This window comes from Meleagris gallopavo, chromosome 8 (genome assembly GCF_000146605.3).
Source record: "Meleagris gallopavo isolate NT-WF06-2002-E0010 breed Aviagen turkey brand Nicholas breeding stock chromosome 8, Turkey_5.1, whole genome shotgun sequence".
NCBI classification, from domain to species: Eukaryota; Metazoa; Chordata; class Aves; order Galliformes; family Phasianidae; genus Meleagris; species Meleagris gallopavo.
Window position 1 is genome coordinate 21,908,987 of NC_015018.2, and position 17,862 is coordinate 21,926,848.

The 17,862-nt window shown below is 43.0% G+C and overlaps 1 protein-coding gene across 1 annotated transcript in view; it reads left to right on the forward strand.

Moving 5' to 3' along the window:
• The first annotated feature begins 22 nt into the window (after window positions 1–22).
• The window catches only part of ARMH3 (armadillo like helical domain containing 3), a 105,013-nt gene continuing 87,173 nt past the window's right edge, over window positions 23–17,862 (forward strand). Inside the window, exons 1-13 of the mRNA XM_003208068.4 lie at window positions 23–43; window positions 5,263–5,374; window positions 5,814–5,870; window positions 6,001–6,147; window positions 7,054–7,161; window positions 7,511–7,603; window positions 7,947–8,021; window positions 8,692–8,778; window positions 13,837–13,893; window positions 14,887–14,930; window positions 16,604–16,664; window positions 17,268–17,314; window positions 17,741–17,816. Of these exons, the coding sequence (XP_003208116.1) occupies window positions 5,273–5,374; window positions 5,814–5,870; window positions 6,001–6,147; window positions 7,054–7,161; window positions 7,511–7,603; window positions 7,947–8,021; window positions 8,692–8,778; window positions 13,837–13,893; window positions 14,887–14,930; window positions 16,604–16,664; window positions 17,268–17,314; window positions 17,741–17,816 (954 nt within the window). The 5' untranslated portion in view covers window positions 23–43; window positions 5,263–5,272. The remainder of the gene's footprint in view (window positions 44–5,262; window positions 5,375–5,813; window positions 5,871–6,000; window positions 6,148–7,053; window positions 7,162–7,510; window positions 7,604–7,946; window positions 8,022–8,691; window positions 8,779–13,836; window positions 13,894–14,886; window positions 14,931–16,603; window positions 16,665–17,267; window positions 17,315–17,740; window positions 17,817–17,862) is intronic.

Genomic DNA, 17,862 nt, shown 5'->3' on the forward strand with positions numbered 1-17,862 from the left:
GCTCCTGTAGGAGGGGCGGCGCTTTGAAGGGGAGTGTCGGGAGGTGAGGAAAAGGGAGGTCGGTCGTCTTCTGGTTGTAGCGCGTCCGTCTCGAGGGCTTGTGCTGCTCGCGGTCTGCGTCTCCAAGTCTTACCTTTCTGCAGTTCTGCGTTCCTTACCTCGTGTGCATCTGCTCTGCAGCGTCTTGGAACGCAGCAGCTTCCTCGGCGGTGGCAGCCAAGGCTGTGCTGCTGTGCTGTGTTCAGCCTGGGCCTTGGAACTGTGCTGACGGCTGAAGCTCTGGGAAGAGGGTGGGGGAGCGTTGGGCCACGGTGTTTTCCTTCAGAAGGAAGGCGGCTGAAGATGTCTTCAGGTGGAAAGAGCTTTTAGCTGTGGGTGTGGAGACGGTGTTGAGTATTTCGTGGTGAATTGGGTGGAATGGATTCTGAGATGCTTGAAAAGTGAAAACCGATAGGGGCTTTCTCACAGCACAGAGCTAAGCCAGAAGTATGGAGAGGAAGTGTGATGAAATGAAAAAGTTAATTTGGAAAAATGGTCTGAGCAGATGGAGGTGTGAGCATGTGACGCTTGTCTGGAGGGGCTCGACAGGAAGAAGCTCAGCTACATGATGGCGTGAAGTTGGTGTTATTTCAACTGGACAGATAGAAATGAAAGGCAGTTATGAATGTAATGTCAAAAATGTAACTTGGATGTAATTCCTTTATATCATTGCTAAGGCAGGTGCAGTGCAAGCTTGTAGCTGCACCTGTGTTAGAAATCACTTTTTCTGTTTTTCAGGGCAAGGAAAATAGGTTAGTAGAGGAGTAACTGTATGGGTTGTGCTGTGTAGAAGCACACACTGCTACTGCTCTGAGCAGAGTGGAAGGGCTGGCTAGTAAAGCACGTGCACTGAGGCTGTGCTGCTTGGTACTGCCAAAAAAAGTAGTAGAAAATGTGTGGGTTTTAGTTGTCGTAACCTCAGAATATATTTCTTGTTCTATATTACTTGAAGGCACTTGGGATTTGTGCCAGATTGATCCAAGGCTTCTGTGCTGTGAGTGATAGCAGTTCCCTGGCGGGTGTGCTGGGTGCTGCGCTGTTGTAACAAGAGATATGGCCTGAGCTGTTTTCATTCCAACGGACGATATGCAGATAAAGCTGTAAGGAATGGATGAAGTACTAAAGTAGCATGGACCTGTTAGCATGGGTTGTAATTGTCAACATAAGAGTTGGCAGAGCGTAAGCTGCTAAAGGGCTCGTAACAGAAATTTGATTGTGGTGGTTGCTTAAGCCTCGACAAAATGCAGCCCACCATGTCCCTCCCCTCTCTGTTTTCATTGGTGTTCTGCCCAGACTGCTGCTCCGTGCTTCCTGGCGGGGGGTTAATGCTGGGGCTTGAACTGGGTCAGGGCACTGTCCTGCATTTGGATTTGTAAGCTCATGTGCACAGTGCAGACTGCAGCTTCCTCTGACAGACGGGTGCTGGAACCTGTGATCTTAACTGCCCTTTGCCTGGGTCCAGTATTGGCCCTGCAGGTTCATCGTGTGCATTCAGTGCAAGTTTCTGCTGGAATTTCGCTGAAGAGTACAAGGACTGGACTACAGCCTGTACTCTTTACAAGCCGTAGGTCACTTTTAGGCAGAGGTTTATCCGTCGCCCGTGGTCTATGCCATTTTTGAAAACTCTCCTTTAGATTTAAGCGGTGTGCCTGCCAAGTGCCTCAGAAGGCAAAGCATGATCCTGCTGGTCCCAGGTGTGTGCAGCTGGGGTCGGGCTGATTACCCAGCTGGAGATCTTCTAAAGGAGGGAGACTAATCTTAGTAGCAGCAGCAGCAGCGAGCCAAGGGATTGGATTCAGAAAGGGGCAGTGTCTCAGGTCTTACTCAGAGCTTTCGTTAGTATTGATTAACACTGGTTTGAGATTAGCAAACTAATATGATCACATCATTTGTTCTACCTTTTTCAGGTACAGAATAAATGGGTTGACAATTAAATACATACATGAAAATCCCACTTGGTGTTATCCGTTTGTATTTTATTTAGCCAGATAGTGTAATGGTGTATTTTTGGTGCTTCTAGACTGAAGAAAGCATTTGTTTAGTTGTATGTGTATTATGTAACCTCGAAAACATTCAAGTCTGACTAAACCTCAGGCTCAAGATGTCAGGTTTTTCTTTTTTTTCTTTTAAATTTTTCCTGTGGATGGTCTAACTGAATGCCGACAAGGATGCCTTCATCTGAATGTCACATGTTTGATGTGGGTCTCTGGTACGAGTTGTGGAATGGGGTGGTTGGGAGGCTGGATGTGCTCATTCCTTTGTTCCTGGCTGGATCAGCTGATCCTGGGGCTGATGAGAGATAAGGCAGATCTGCCTCAACTTCTGTCTGCCCGCCTTTCATCTTTGAGCTGCCAGGACTCCTGCTCTGCTAAGCTTTCTGTCAGCTCCTGCTGAACATCTTGGATGCTCTGCAACACAGCAACATAGCACGGCTGTAGGGATCTGTGTGCAGGTGCTTCTCTCTGCCCTGGGGACAGCTCTGTGCCGTCAGTGACCACGGCAGGATTCACTTAGCAGTGCATGTTAATGGCACTGACCTATTGACGGACTAAATGAGCCACATGAACCTGAGATGGGGAATTGGCACCCGTGCTTTTGAAATGTGGGGTGTTTTAAAGGACAATTGTTAACTATATTCGGTGTTTTCAAAAGCTATCATGATATCCTGTTAATTTGGCATCTCTGCAACTTAGGAGTGTTCTGTGCATTTGACTGCTGTTTTCTGCAGTTGCCTAGAGGGTCCCTATTAGCAAAACACAGTTTCCTGTTTCTGTCTTTATGACAGCTAGAGAATGTAATTGCATGAAGCGAAAAGAAAAAACCATTTGTACAGCCTGGTCATCGTAGGTCATGAAACAAGCAAAGCCTAATAGAGCACTGGCATGAAAGGCGACTTTTACTTTTCCCCCTTTGTTCCTCCATATGTTTGTTTGTAGAGCAGCGAATCATAAACAAGAGCATTATTTAATCCTTACCTCTAGCAGTCATCTTTGTCTGTACCGCCTGCAGCCCTGCTTGAGAGAATATGAATCCCAAGTCTCATTTTGACAGAGATGAGAACATTCAATTGCTCACGCGGTCCCTCTGGTGCTCGCTGAGCATCGAGCAGTTTGTGCCTTGCAGGATTTTGGTTTCTCCATCTTTCTGGAGAATGCAGGAAAAGTGCTAAAATGCTGGGCATTCAGGGGCTGGGCAGTGTGTTGATCCCCTCCGTGCACAGGTGTGTTTGGTGTGAGAATGCTGACCTAGAAGCACGGTGAGTTAGTTTATTAGTTTTGACACTGGGACTCGTTAGCTGTGATTCAATTAGACGCGTGCTGATGGGTGTGTTGGTGTGCTGGGCATGGCGGCTGCTTGAGATTCAGAACCTTAGGATTCCAGTTGGGAAATCGTTTTGTTCAATCTTGGGTAAGGTTTATATTGCTAGGCTAAAAGTGACTTTGCTCTTGATTTGGTTTTTAATAGGTTTCTCTCTGTTTCCAGTTATGGTTCTAATTAGGGTAATGTCTCATTTCCCATGACAATTCAAAAATAATGCAGACTGTAGAAGAGCAGCTATCAAGATGATTGAGTAATGTTTTCTTTTTGTTTGTTGGTTTGCAACCTTTTCTCCACCTTAATTGGCCACGTAGGCCTAGTAGACGACAGCAGTGATGTCTGTGTTTGCATAGGTTACAGAGCACCAGGTCCTACGTGTTTCTTCTATCAGTGTTTCCCAGGGCTGTTTCCATTCTCACCTGCCGTGTACAAACTGGCTCTCAACCAGCCAGCTGTCCATACTCCCATCCTAGCTGGAAGAGACGGCACCTTGCCCCACCTCTGTGTACATCTCAGCTTTTCGGTGTGAGATCCACCCCTCTCTGTCCTGCCCACTGCTTTCCCATTGTGACAGACCTCCTGCCCGTACACCTGGGGAAGGGCAGCAGCATTTTTTCCAGCCCCAGAGATTTTCTGCCATTTGGAACTGAGGTTTATGGCACAAGGGATGGATATCTGAGTAACCTGTAGCAGTCTTTGGGAGCCTGGGAGTCCTAGTTGGGGCTGTAGTCGGAGATGATCCAAAGCTGTCTGCAGTGGCAAGAATGCAGAACAGATCTGAAACGGGTGTTGGGTAGTTGCTAGAAGTTGCTCTTTGAGAGAAGGATGGATCTGAGTGTGCCACAGTTGTGGGAGGTGTTCAGGCAGTCTGGGGTGGAGGCCGAATCCAAACCTGTCTCTATGGCTGCCGACTCAGAAAGCCGTAGGGTCCCAGAGGCAGGCTGCAGCGTGCTGACCTTGCTGTGCATAATTCAGCGTGGCTGAGTGCAGCTGCCGCCACGGCCTGCCTCTGGTTTTTTTTTTGGAGCATGACTTCAGTTGTGCTTTTGCCTGAGGTGTGCTGCTTCCATGTGTGTAGTTATCTCTGGAGATATTGGTTAGGAGGGTTTGGAGCTTGGAGATATGACAGGGCGCAGCGTTCCCTTTCTGCTGAGTATCTCCGATGTGCTGCAGTGATAGAGAAGGTTAGAATGCTGCTCAATCTGCAGTGCTTGCCAGAAAATTCTGAGCTTGCAGAGGAATACATGTTTGTGAGGCCAGGGTGGTGATGTGCTTTGGTTGCGTCAGATGTGGGGCTGAGGGGACGTGACAAGCCATGCATTCTGACTGTCAGCCCCTGAAATAGCTTGACAGTTGCAAATGGCTCAGGGCTACAGCTGTGGCTATTGCTTTATTGAGCTTATTTTATAGGAATGATACTTTTTTTTTTTTTCACTAGTATAACCAGGAAGCATTGGACACTAATTACTTAATTATAGGAAACCTTGTTTGCATTTCTAGAAAACCTTTTGCTGTGAAAGTGACCAAGGAATGTTTTCTGGATGTGATTCAGGGCAATATGCTCTAGGTGACACTGCTTGAAGCAGAATGGTTGGACTTGATGATCCCAAGTGTTCCTTCCAACATCAGCCATTCTGTGGTTCTGTGACAAGCTGCTTATTCTGTATCTGCCTGTGGATGAACTTCAGCACCTTTCTTTGAAATAGGTTTTAGGACCGGATGGGACTTTTGGTCTGATTTCTTATCAAGGATATTTATTAAAGCTTCTGCTTCCAGCTTGTGAGAGTTTATTAGTGTAGTGAAGACATCTTTCATGGCTGAAGCAGGTTAGGTATCCCTTGAAGAAAGTTCAAGGTTCTTTAACTTTTTTTTTTTTCTTTCCCCTTGGTCTCTTGATCTCTTTAGGGTGTCCAACATGGCCCAAACAGAGAAGAAAGGTGGGCTGCTCCGGAAATCTTCAGCCTCCAAGAAGCCACTGAAAGAGAAAGTTGTGTTGATGTACGATGAGATTTTCACGGTAAGGACCAGGGCACTTCTGGTAAATTTTATGTAGTTTGTGCTGGGGGCTCTGCCTGCTGCATTCTTTTCCCATGGTAAGCATTGCACAGCATAGGCACACACTTCAAGTTCTCCTGCTGTGATGCAGAACTCTGTAATCTGCTCTCTTCCTTAATGACTTATCCTGATGTCTGCCAGGACCGCTTGTTATCTGTGTGACATCATGGCTTTTCAACTGTTTCTCAAAAAGTAATCCAGAAAATACACAGAAACATCTCAAATGAGAGCTGCTTCTGTTTGCTATTTTATTTCTGAGAACCTTTGTAGGCAGTACGCTGTACTGTTAGACCATTTGGTCATCCAATGGCTCTGACCTACTTGTAGTAGTGATTTTGTTCAAATTCTGCCTGAATAATTTGTTATTGTTTTCTCTCATTGGCTGTTCCTCTCTCTTTCAGACAGAGGACCCCAGTAAAAGCAACCCTAGGTTTTGGGAGGAACTGTTTCTCATGAAGGTAACAAGAACTGAACATCCTCTGATTTGCTGCTGCTGTTCTGCCTATGAGCTAGCAGACTGTCAACGCAAAGCTTTCCTAAGGTTTCAGCAGTTGTGTAACGTGCATGATCTGCTCTTTAACCTGACAGGTCAACCTGGAATATCTGGAAGGCAAACTGGAGGCTCTGGATGGGGAAGAGTTGATGAAGATAAAAGACAACATCAATTGCTTGTTTCAGCACTGCATCCAGGCACTGGGTGAGGAGCACCCAATCAGAGTGGTCAATGCACTACAGGTACCACAGCTGAGAGATGGGAAATACTCTCTTCTGCTTCTGATGAGGCAATATGTTTGCTACTGGTATCAAGCATCTTGTTCATACTTCTTTAGTTGTGAGGAGAAATGGTGTCTACAGAGCAGTTGCTGCGTCTGGTTGGTGGAGGTTACATGTGCTCATAGTCTCTCTAGTGTTTGAGGAACAATAGCTTGTTTCAAAATTCAAGAGGATCTGGTGCTGCAGAATAAATAGATGGCAATGGAGGGGGTGGGAGGGGCTTGTTCTCTCTACAAGCTATCATTTGGGGGCTCAAGAATACTTTGTGTAGCTTTGTCTTCTCCTTTCTCCTTCATTTTGACCTCCTTTTTAATTTCCTTATGGGTCAAAATTAAAATAAAACAATGGAGAATTTGATATCAAATTTACAGAGGAACCTGTCCCTGCTGGACACTTCCTAGTTGGAAGCTGTGAAGAATCATCACCCAAAGCAGGAAGCTGCTGTTCTTTACCAGTACTTGCCCTGCATGGGAGACTATCCTCCTCAGTCTTGACATTTACTGTTATTAGTTCCCAAGCTGATTCTTGACAGTTTGGTGAACGCATTCATCCCAGCTGCTCTTAACTGCACAAGTGCAGAATGTAAATTTCAGATTTGGGAAGTCTGTAAGGGGCATTGCGCAGGAAAAATGTGGACAAATACATTTTTCTCTAATTGTTTTCTTTCCTGAGTTCTCAGAATCCAATGTATATTCCTTAGAAACAACAGAGGTGGAGGATATATAGCAAATACAGCCCTTTCTAGGCTGATGCTATTTGTATAAATATCACTATTTTGCTAGTGCTCTGAGTGGGCTCTAGGGCAAGTTATGTTATGGAGTTGTAGGTGTTGCCTTACATCTTATCCTCTGAATATTTTGTTTGCAGACTTTGTGTGCGTTGATTCGGGGTGTCCATCAGAAGAACAAATCTACTTCTGGGTTTGACATCATCAACATGCTTGTGGGATTTGATAAGGCAGAGCTTTGTATGAAGGTGAGGCCTTGCCTATGTAGACAAACGCTTTGCACAGCAGCCGTGTTACAGGGGCAGTGTTTTGTTGTGCATCTAGGCAGGACTTGGAGAATGATCATGATGTTATGCTTGCGATCATAAAAACTTAACATGAAGCAGAAATGAGAGGCAATGGTGTTAATATGGTCTGTGGTGTATAGCTATGTGTACATACAGTAGTTACATCCCAACTTAAGCCAGGACGTGGTTCAGTTGCTGATTTTTGGAATAACACAGGTTTGTGTTGCTATTCTTGAATCTCAAATCTGTAAGAAATATTTTAAATAGTTTTAAATATTAATTTGAAATTGCACACTTTTTCTTTTTTTAGAATCTGATGGAGAGCTTGGACTCGCTACTCTGTGCAGAAGGTTCTGAAAGCCTGAAAAGCTTGTGTCTGAAGCTACTCCTCTGCTTGGTGACGGTAAATAAAAGCTCTGCTTTTTCACCCTCTGCCTCCAGTGCAGCAGACTTTTTCAGTTGCTGATAGTGCTATCATGCAGCTGTCTTGCATCAATCTGCAGAGGAAATGGGATGCTCAGTCCATGGGTCATGTTTTTTGCCAGAAATGACAGTGGTAGAAAACGGGGCAGATTTCCCCTCGTGTCTGGCTATAGTGCTAGGCACACCCTTGACTTGCTGACTAAGTGGGAGATTCTGAATAAATGTGTCAGTCTGGTAGTATAATGCTGCTGTCCCTGCTGTCTGCCAGAGGCAGCTAGAGCATCATGGGAGGCTTCGAGGTTTTAACTCGTGTTTGTACTTAGGTGACAGATAACATAAGCCAGAACACCATCCTGGAGTACGTGATGATTAACAGCATATTTGAAGCTATATTACAGGTAAGGGATTTTTTCCATCTACTGCAGGGCTCTTCTTCCATGTGGTTTTGGTTTTTTTTTTCAGTCTTATGTTTGCTTTCAGCCTTTTCAGTGCAGCATAAGTAACTGGCAGTGTGTGCTGCTTCCGTTCATAGCGTGGTGAATAGGTACAAAATAATTATTTAGAGTAAATAAAATAAATAATTAGAATCTATGGCTCCTTGCTGTTCTTAGTCACTGCTGAGTATTTAAGGCATTTTCACTTGAGTCATTTGTCCTTGGAAGCTGAATGGATTTATGGGCTAATTTTGCAGAAGCTTCCTTTACTAGGGAAACTTGATTCAAAAGGCAGTCTGGATGTATGGAGGTTTTTTCTGCTCTTTGGTAAATCATACTTTTTACAACTGAAGCTGGATTTGGGAAAACACAGAATGTCGTAGTTGCACTGAGATGTCCAGTGGTGTTGAGAAATGTATTTGCTTTTTGCCCAGAAAGCCTGCATACATTCTGCCTGTGACAAGTAAGTTTCCCTCTGTGCAATGTTTCTCGGAAGCACTGATGCTCCCTAAGTCATAAATATCCTCTTCAGGATATAATTTGCTCTTGTACGTACATTTTACTGCCGTGTGTGTATGTCGCTGCAAGCTTCCTGAAGCAGGCCTGAAAAGAGTAATGCAAGTCTTTATTTCAGATTCTGTCCAGCCCACTTAGTCGCAGGGAGCACGGCTATGATGCTGTTGTCCTACTTGCCTTGCTGGTCAACTACAGAAAGTATGAGGTAAGTCTATGGGTAACAGAAATCTTTCTTCTCTCAGTTATTTTGTACTGGCCTCTGGGTTATTAAGAAGGCCTAGAGTATATTTTTTAGCAATACAGATGGTAGCTTTTATCAAAGTTATGGAAACTTCGTGAGGCAGTCCTTTATGCTAATTGTATCTGTCTCTGATGTGTGTGTGTCTGATCAAGTGTATTTAATGTACGGTTTGTTTTGTGCGTGCACGAGAAGCTACCTAGGAGATGCTCATTTCCTTTTTGAAGGTATCCTAGGGAAGGTTCCCTTGTAAGAGTTTGTGTTGTGCACAACTTGCGTGCTTGCCTCTTGGTGTGTGACACTGCTTATGTCTTATCTCCAAAGTAAAATTAGTTGTCAGTCACCTTGGGCTTCAGACTGAATTTGTGATTCAGAACCTGACTAGCAGACTGAGAGAATGTAGATCTCCAGAAGACATGCTGAAGATGTGACCAAAGAATGAACTGAAGCATCAGAGCAGTAGCATTTCCAGGAGGAATCTGACTCTTCTCCTTTGCCCGATTCTCCTCTGAGAAGCTTTATTCGTCTTTACTTTTATAAACTGGTTGTGCTACTTTGTGACATATTCCACTCTGGTTTTTTTGCTCTGCTTATCACCTTGAAAAGAAACACTTCAGATGTCAAAAAACACCTAGTTGGCGTTTGCTTTTCTTTGCAGGAGGAGTGATGCTCGAATGATTGGTCTTTATTTCTTCCTTACCACACCCCCCCGCACTCCTGCAATTAGCAATATTCTACTCTGAGTAGGCTGACAGGTAGAAAATGTGGAAAAGTTCTGGAATATCTTCTTCTTGGTTGAAAAATTGAGTAGGGGGAACTTGTGTGATTTTGTGATTCAGCTCACTTTGAATTATGGATAGACTTGGAGAAAAGGTGAAGGCACAGAGTGCTCTCAGTGACAAGGCAATTCCTATTAATTTCCCATTCCCGTGGGTGTTGTCTGAATCCAGAACTACAGACTGTTCAATCTGTGCCATGGTAACATGGAGCAGGAGCATGCAATTTGGTTTCAGCATAGGGCCGTGAGAACAATCTGGGTATTGTTACTGATGAGGACACAGTGGGAAGACCAGGGCTCTCACTGCAGTTTTTGCGCCTGCAGCTGGAAAACTGAATTGAAATTGGGATTGCTACGTCCGTCCAAGATCTTACCTAGTTAACTTGTCCTCTGAGCAAAGTATAGAATCACAGAATCATAGAATTGCCCAGGTTGGAAAAGACCTTCAAGATCATCAAGTCCAACTGCAACCTACCCATACTAAGTAACTTCTTTCCTCATTAATTACAGTGTATTCATTTACACATTCAGGTCAGAAGAGATAGACCCGTCTCATCCCATCCCTGAGAAGTTCCCTGTGTGCTATAGTTTATTTCCTGAGTAAGGCAGAGTGCTGTGAGTACGTAAGAGCTGTCCTCTGCTCTTTGCAGTAACTTTTTTAGCCATGTAATGTTGGGGTCCATTGCTGCTAAAATGTTTTTCCAGATGATTTTAAACTGTACAACCAAAGCAACTGATGGTTTGTGCTGATGTTTACAAAAGGAGCCAAAAAGACAGCAAACCAGTCCAACTTAAGATGTGGGGTAAGGGAAAAATCAGCTTCACTGTTCTATCTGGTAAGGTTGAAACCAACTCAGCTGAGGGTTTTATAGGACAGTTGCCTGACACTGCCTGTTATAAGTGTCACACACTATAAGCGATGTCTGTCATAATTTTCTAGCTTCCCTTCCAATTGCCTGGGGAATATCTGTCCATGTCTTCATTACCAGTGTAGCTGTGATCTTGGTTTGCTCAGTAACTTCTGTTCTAGGAGTAAAAATTGTGTGTCTTTACATGGGACTTTGAAGGAAATGTCACTGATCTGAAACCTAATCATTCTCAAAACTTGTGACAACTATGTACTCTTCAGCTGTATTTTTTGGTTTAATAATCCCATTCCCTATCTCAGAGAAAATATTTTTTACCTTGATGTGTGTGAGAGAAGCATGAAAGGAGCATTAAATAGTTGACTACATTGGGAAATGGTGAAACTAACTGCTCAAAAGGATGCCAAGCAGAGGAAACACTGCATCAAAGAGTAACTCACTGTGTCCTTCTCTCAGTGTTGTAAGAGATGTCTGCTAGAATAGCAACTTAAAACATAAATCAAGCAGTGACTTTTCAATAGATTGATTCCTAGATAACATCTAGGTGCTAATTTTTTCCAGTAGAATTGTGTATTGTGTCCATCAGTAGACAGAACTGAAAAGAAAGGAGTGAAAACATTTTTTTTTTTTTCTGTGCTTGTCTGTCAGCTATAGTGTATCAGACAGCCCTTCATGTTTAGTTGCCTTGATATAGTCGTCTGCTGTAGGGGGCCTGCTTTGCTGGACTCAGTGATCTCTAGAGGTCCCTTCCAGCCCCTACAGTTCTTTGATTCTGTGATTCCAGCAGTTGCTGAAGAAGAGACTTAAAAATACTAGAGCCATGAAATTATTAAAATAAAAGCCCTTACAGAACTTGAATGATTTTGAATGTATCTGTTTAACAAGAAGAGTCATTTTTCAAGCTCCAGTTCCTTGCACGATGCCTTGCCTGCAGAGGAGATGGCCTCATCAGCGCTGGAGGCAGAGCTGCTGAATCATCCCTAATGAATGTTCAGGGGGAAAATCCTGCAGGGGATAATCAAGTGGACTCTGGCTTCATTTGTGTTACAGACATGAAAAGAAGTTAAGCATCTAACTAGAGATTGTGTATGGGTAGCTTGATTTTAGTTATTTATTTATTTATTTTATTTTCCTGCTTTATTTTCTTACCAAAAATTTGCTTCCCATAGGTTTGTACCAGAGCCTAAGATGCATTAGAGTTAGGGAAGATCGACTCCCTCTGCCACATCTGTGTGCTCCTTCACGCAGCTCTCAATTTGTATGACACGCCTTGCTTGTGGATTATGGTTCTGATCTGGTTTTAACTGGCTTATCTTTTAGAAATTACTTGGTAATAATCTCCTCCAGCTTCCACCTTTGTTTCTTTGAGCTTATTGGTGTGTGGTGGGGAGCTCGTAGAGGACATCTTGAGTATTCCTGCGTTCCGGGAGTTTGTGTCTGTACCTTTTTACTGAAGAGAAGACCTTAGTATTATAATATTTACTCTCTGGTGGCAGTGTGTTCTCTGAAGAGATGAGGATCATATTTTCATTTTCTTTCTGGAGGCAGTTGGAGGCGGAGTTTTTAAGTTTGTGTCACCACTTCATTGACACACTCTAGAGTTTTCAAGGTGCTTATCAGCCCCTCTTCAAGACTGTTGTGTGTTTGCATGCATTGCTGAGTGGCAGGTGTAATTTAGACTTCCAAATATTTTGCAGCAATTCCCAGTGAGAAGAAAGCTAAGGAAACTGAGATAACAGGATTGGAAGCAGGCAGGGAATATGGGGGGAGGGCGTAGGGGTGCTTGAGATTCATCGCAGATGAGCAGGCAGTAACTGTTTGCAACGACTGGCTCTTAGGCAGATGACATGTAGCACACATCTCGGGGAGTCGAGGGCAGTGAGAGCATGAGGAGCTGTTCACAGGCTGGGGGTGACAAGGAACCTGCTCGCTATCCGTTCTGTGATGGTATGGAATATTTGTTGAGGTCTCATGGTAGCCTGTTTGTATTGGTCAGTGCAGTATCTCCCAGTTTGCTTATCTGGGAATTTGGAAAACCCCACTGCCCCTAACCCACCATAGCCCTGCTGTCTGTTGTCTGGAAATCTTTGTTGCTTTGTTGGTCATGAATCACAGGTTGACCAATCTTCTGTGTGAGCTGTGGGATGGAGAGGCTTGGCCTGAGTTTCTCTTCGTGATATAATGAGAACAACATAATGATCAAAATTAGCAAAATTAAGGTGCATTTGAAAGAATGAATTTGAAGCTATATTTTAACTACAGATTTTTGAATTTTGCTTCTGCTTTATTGACATAGACTAAATGGCAGAAGATCATGGTTGCACAGAAAGAAGCGTATACTGTTATTCGATAGGAGCCTCTCCTCCAGCCTCTAGGAAATCTCTTTGTGTGCTTCATGCACACATTCTGTGGGTTCTGTGTGAGTTTTGTGTTATTTGCTGAGGCAGCAGATAGTGCAGGCTGTGACAGACTGAGCTTTCAGGTGTTCTGATCAGTTTTTTCCCTGGACCAAAGAGAAAATCTGATTCTCCTAAAGCACAGAATAATTGTGAGTGTGTTTTTTCTGATCAGCCTGATTTTTAACTTTCTGTTAAGCCTTGAGCTTAATAATCAGGTAACTGCTTAACTTGTAAGACTCTATCTGGTGCATGCTTTGTGCTTTGCTCATCCCACCCATTTTGGACTTACTGCACAGACAAATCTTTTCTTCCCTGTCCTAGTTCCAAGTCAATCTTGTTAACTTTGCACTGACACAAAGAAAAACAAATGTATATTGCTAATCTAAAATGCTCCCTAAATTATTAAGCCTTATCTTTATAGATGGAGTCTGTGTGCTTTGTTCAGCTTAGTTCAGGGAATTTATATTCTCCAGAGACTTCTGGCTCTCCGTGGTATAAGCTGTTAAGTGTTGCGCTCTAACCCTGCAGCAGATGAGTCTGTAATGTTGTCATGCCTTCCTGAGTCCTCCTTCCTTTAAGCGATCTTTGTGAGGTGTTGCAGAAGAGAGATATCAGAACAGTGATGTTGAGTCCCAGCTTCACTGCTTGTGCCTGCTGAGTGTGTGTGTCACTGATAACAGGCTGTCAGGACAGCTGTTCCACTTTCAGTGATGACAGTCCAGCTAGCAAAGGAGCAGAGTCTCCATCTCTTGTCAATGAAATCAGCAGCCTGCCTGGCTGAGCAGGTAAGGAGAAGGCATAGCAGCCGTACCGTGCAATGTGACTTGTGGTGCTTTGTGTGCATTCTGCTTTGTGAGATGGGAGGGAGATTTTTCCCAGGTGGGTAGGTTGCCTTTGAAAGATACTAGCAATGGTTTCTTTTCCTGTGAAGGCTGAACTTAAAACCAGTTTGCTTTCTTTCTTCTCTCCTGCTGCTGAGTAGTCAGTGAATCCTTACATTGTGAAGCTCTCTATCGTAGATGATGAGGCCACGCTCAACGTGAGTATTTGACTTAATTATTTGGTGCTGCTGGGGATGCTTTTCCATGTGAGAGGTTAACAAATGCAATCTTAATGTCTGGTGCAAAGAGGATCTGGGAGCAGTGCTGCTGCAAAGAGCACCTGTACGGTGGGTTTCTGCCCTAACTGCACTATTGTATGTCAGGTAACTCTGGATTTGGACAGTTTGTTCATCAGTTAAATGATGAGGTGGTTAAAAGACTAGGTAGCAAAGAACAGCCTAAGGTTGGTCTATGAGACATTTGTTAAATGCATGTGTGTTCCTTGCTGTTGCTTACCAAAGATGGCTTTTGCCAAAGGGCATCTGCTCTGCAGTGCTGTGTTACCCCATTTCTACAAGTCCTCAATTCATTTACTGTAACTCCCAAATCAAGAGTTAACAGACATACTTTACATTGTAGATGCTGCCTAAGTTTTGTATTTAAGCCTCGATACAAAATGTCAGTGCACTACCAGCTAGGACTTGGAAATTCCCTTTAGGCATGAAGTATAAGTGAACTCTGTTCTAACTGAAGGATGAGAGCAACTATTTTGAGTTAATTTAATTAGCTTGTCAGAGAAGGAGGACCAGTAACTGTGGAGTGGTGGAGGCTGTTGACAAGAAATGGCAAGGTCATTAGTGTGTATGGCCTTTGTTTTGAACCTTTGCATATCTTTCCTCTAACACGCACTTCCTTCTGGAGTTGGTGCCACTTTGAGTTTTCTTGAGTAAAGTATGCCTGGTGGCCCAAGGAGAATAAACTTTCTCCTCTGAACTTAGATAAATAGATATTCAACTTTAAATTTTCGTGCTTTTTTTTTTTTAGGTTATGCTTTTGTTGTATAAGTGTATCTTATTAATTCAAACAGCTGCAGGGGGAATTCTTAGCATCATACTGTGGTATCTTTGGGGACAGGGATGCTAATGTGTGTTCAGTGTTTGTTTTCCTGCTTTACAATTTGTAATATAAACCTTTTTAAATTCTTCTTGCAGGGAATGGGACTTGTAATTGCCCAGGCTTTATCAGAGTACAACAGGTAAAACATTACCATCTCTTGTTTTCAAATGCATGTTAATTGCATTCCATTTCAACATACTTTTATGAGTAAACGTATTAGTCCCTTACCAGTCCTGATGCAGCTGCAGAGGCAGGGAATAGTTTCATGCTCCGAGGTACTTCTGCTCAGTTGTTGTCACTGTAAGTATAAATACATCTGTACCAGCTGTGCTGATATGCTTCAGGACAGATCTTGCTGAAGGGGAAGATTTCTATTGTATGTTTTTCCTGTCATGGATTTTACCTCTATGAACTTTGTGTAAAATCTTATGGCCCAGGAGAAAAGATAAGTCATTTGCTGGGATCTTCTCTTATTTAACTGAAAACTGCTCTACAAACAGATCTATCCAGGGCTGTTCACGTGCCAGATCAGAGGTAATGTATACTTGCAAACGGTGGGCAGCAGTAACTCCTTCTGAGAAAAGAGCCAGGAAGCCGCAGGAGGGATGGCACGTTCCCAATGTCACTTTAATAAGTAAAAATACAAAATATCTAAGTTTTTCTAAGAAAAAATCTCTTCAGAAAATTTGGCAATACGCAGCAGTTTTACGTGAGTAATCCTAAGTTTTTTTGGAGGCAGAAGAATTCTAAAAGTATCCAGGAAGTAGTTTTAATTCCATTTGAATGTACACTGTTACAGATATATCTGCAAGATGACGCAAGTCAACAAATCATGTAAATATATTAAACTTAGTGGGTTTTTTGTTTTACACTCACTCACCTTCTTTTATTCTGACAAAAGTTGTTTTGGGCTGTGGTTTGTTTGCTTATCTTTTTTTCCCCTTTCTGGAATTTTAGGATTGTTTTCTTTGCATGCTGCAGAATGTGTAATTGGATTCCTTTATGAAAGACAGAATAAATGGCCATGTGACTCTGCTAGCCCATTTCAAGGTCACCTGAAGCAAAGAGCTTAAATTTGAGATGTCCAACCTATTTGTTGACTTCTTGTTCCAAATCCAGTCCTAGTCAAGGGTCTCCTGCCATGGGTGGTGACTGCTGTCATGTTTCTGGACCATGTCTTTGTGCACGGTCTGATGCTTGCTTATGTTGTCATGTTTACTAGACTGTTCAGGAACATCCTTGTGCTTTCTAATAAGCCCTGGAAGTAAGGCAGGTAGGAACAGACAGCTGTCAGCAGAGCAGTTCATTGAACCACCTTTCAACCTGTCATCTTCTGGGGAGATGAATATAGGATCCAACAGGATTGGGCCATGAACCAGTCTAATGGTCTTCATGGCTTCTCCTGGCCATGGTGATAACGTGTGGTTTACCCTATCTGATGGTAATTGAAATGAAAGTACCCTGTAGTTACAGGCTGTGGTTTGTAGGATACTGTGTGGTTAGTTCAAGACAAAATTTGTGAAGTCACTTGATACACCCCTAGTGTTAGTCCAGACTGGATATATCCTGTGTAACAGCACAGCCATTGTTCAGAGTCACATTTTTCAGCACCCTCACTTTATCTCTAAACAGTTTGCAGATATTTTAATATCCTCTCCTCCTCTTTTACTGGCTTCTTAAAAAGGAATTTTGAATGTTGGAACTTTCTCCCACCTACATCCAAATCAGATAAAGTTGTAGTGTGGGGATTTAGAGAAGAAAACTGTAGTTACCTTTCTAAGCTTGAAGCTTCATCCTGATTTCTTTGTTCAGGCAATACAAAGATAAAGAAGAGGAACACCAGAGTGGTTTCTTCTCAGCCCTAACTAATATGGTAAGCAAGGATGCAGTGTTGTTCTATTCTTAAAACAGGAACTTCCTGGAAGTTCAGCAGGTGGGTGAGAGTTTCCAAAAACTCAGCTTAGAATGTACTTTTGTAGGAAGGATGCACTGATATGATCTAAACCAAATACAGCTGAGGTAACTGTATTCTGAGGAGCTTATTGCTGTCTGGATGAGAAAGTGCTTTCAAAAATAAGGGTAGTTCAGTGATGACAGCTATGTGTCAGGAATGATGTAGGAAGAACTGCTGTGCTTTGGGGCACACTGGCAGGAAGTTGTCTGTTGTCCTGTCATAGAACCACAGGCTAATCAAGGTTAGGATTTAAAATACACAGGTTTTTTTTGTGACTTGACAGATTAAGCATTGGGCAGCTACAGAAGAACAAAAAATGTGCTTGTATATGATCATCCTGTTCTGTCCTTTGTGGAACTTTCCCATTTGTATTTCACTGGTTTTGGAATGTAAGTTACATTTGTGCTGTGGATGAGAACACATCTCACAGGGCATTTCTGGCTTAGTTAAATCTATGTCTTCTCTCTTGTTGTTCAACAACTTTCAAAAATTCCTCCTCTGCTATACTTTTTCTCTCCATAGGTGGGCAGCATGTTCATAGCAGATGCTGATGAGAAGATATCAGTCCAGTAAGTGTACAGATGTTATTTGCACAATGAGTGACAATTCACTGCTCTGATCAACGTGATCTTCCCCATCATGGAACTGTTTCAGTGTAACAAAACAAATAAAAGGGGCAAGTGGTAAATACGAGGGTGTGTTGTGTCTGTGCAGACCTCTACCCTGAAAAGAAAGGGCTTTAAAGACGAAAACATTGCTTGAGAGTGAGTAACAAGGAAGACATTCTGCAGGAGAAGAGCAGTGACTATTGTGAAATCTAAAAATAGATGTATTTGTGCACTGCTCAGTACTACTAATAATGAAAAATAGTGGATTGCAGGGGCAGAATTTAAAATGGTTGGGAAAAAAATATTCTTTCAGAAGCTTTGCTCTCAGGATTCTCATCTGGAGTTAGCCCTTAATTAACTCTGCTCTTGTCTGTGTCCTTTCCACAGAACTAATGAAGCAATCCTTCTGGCCCTCTATGAAGCTGTCCACTTAAACCGGAACTTCATTACAGTTCTGGCACAAGTGAGTTTCAGTACTATGTTTGCCTTTTTCTTTCTATTAGATGTCT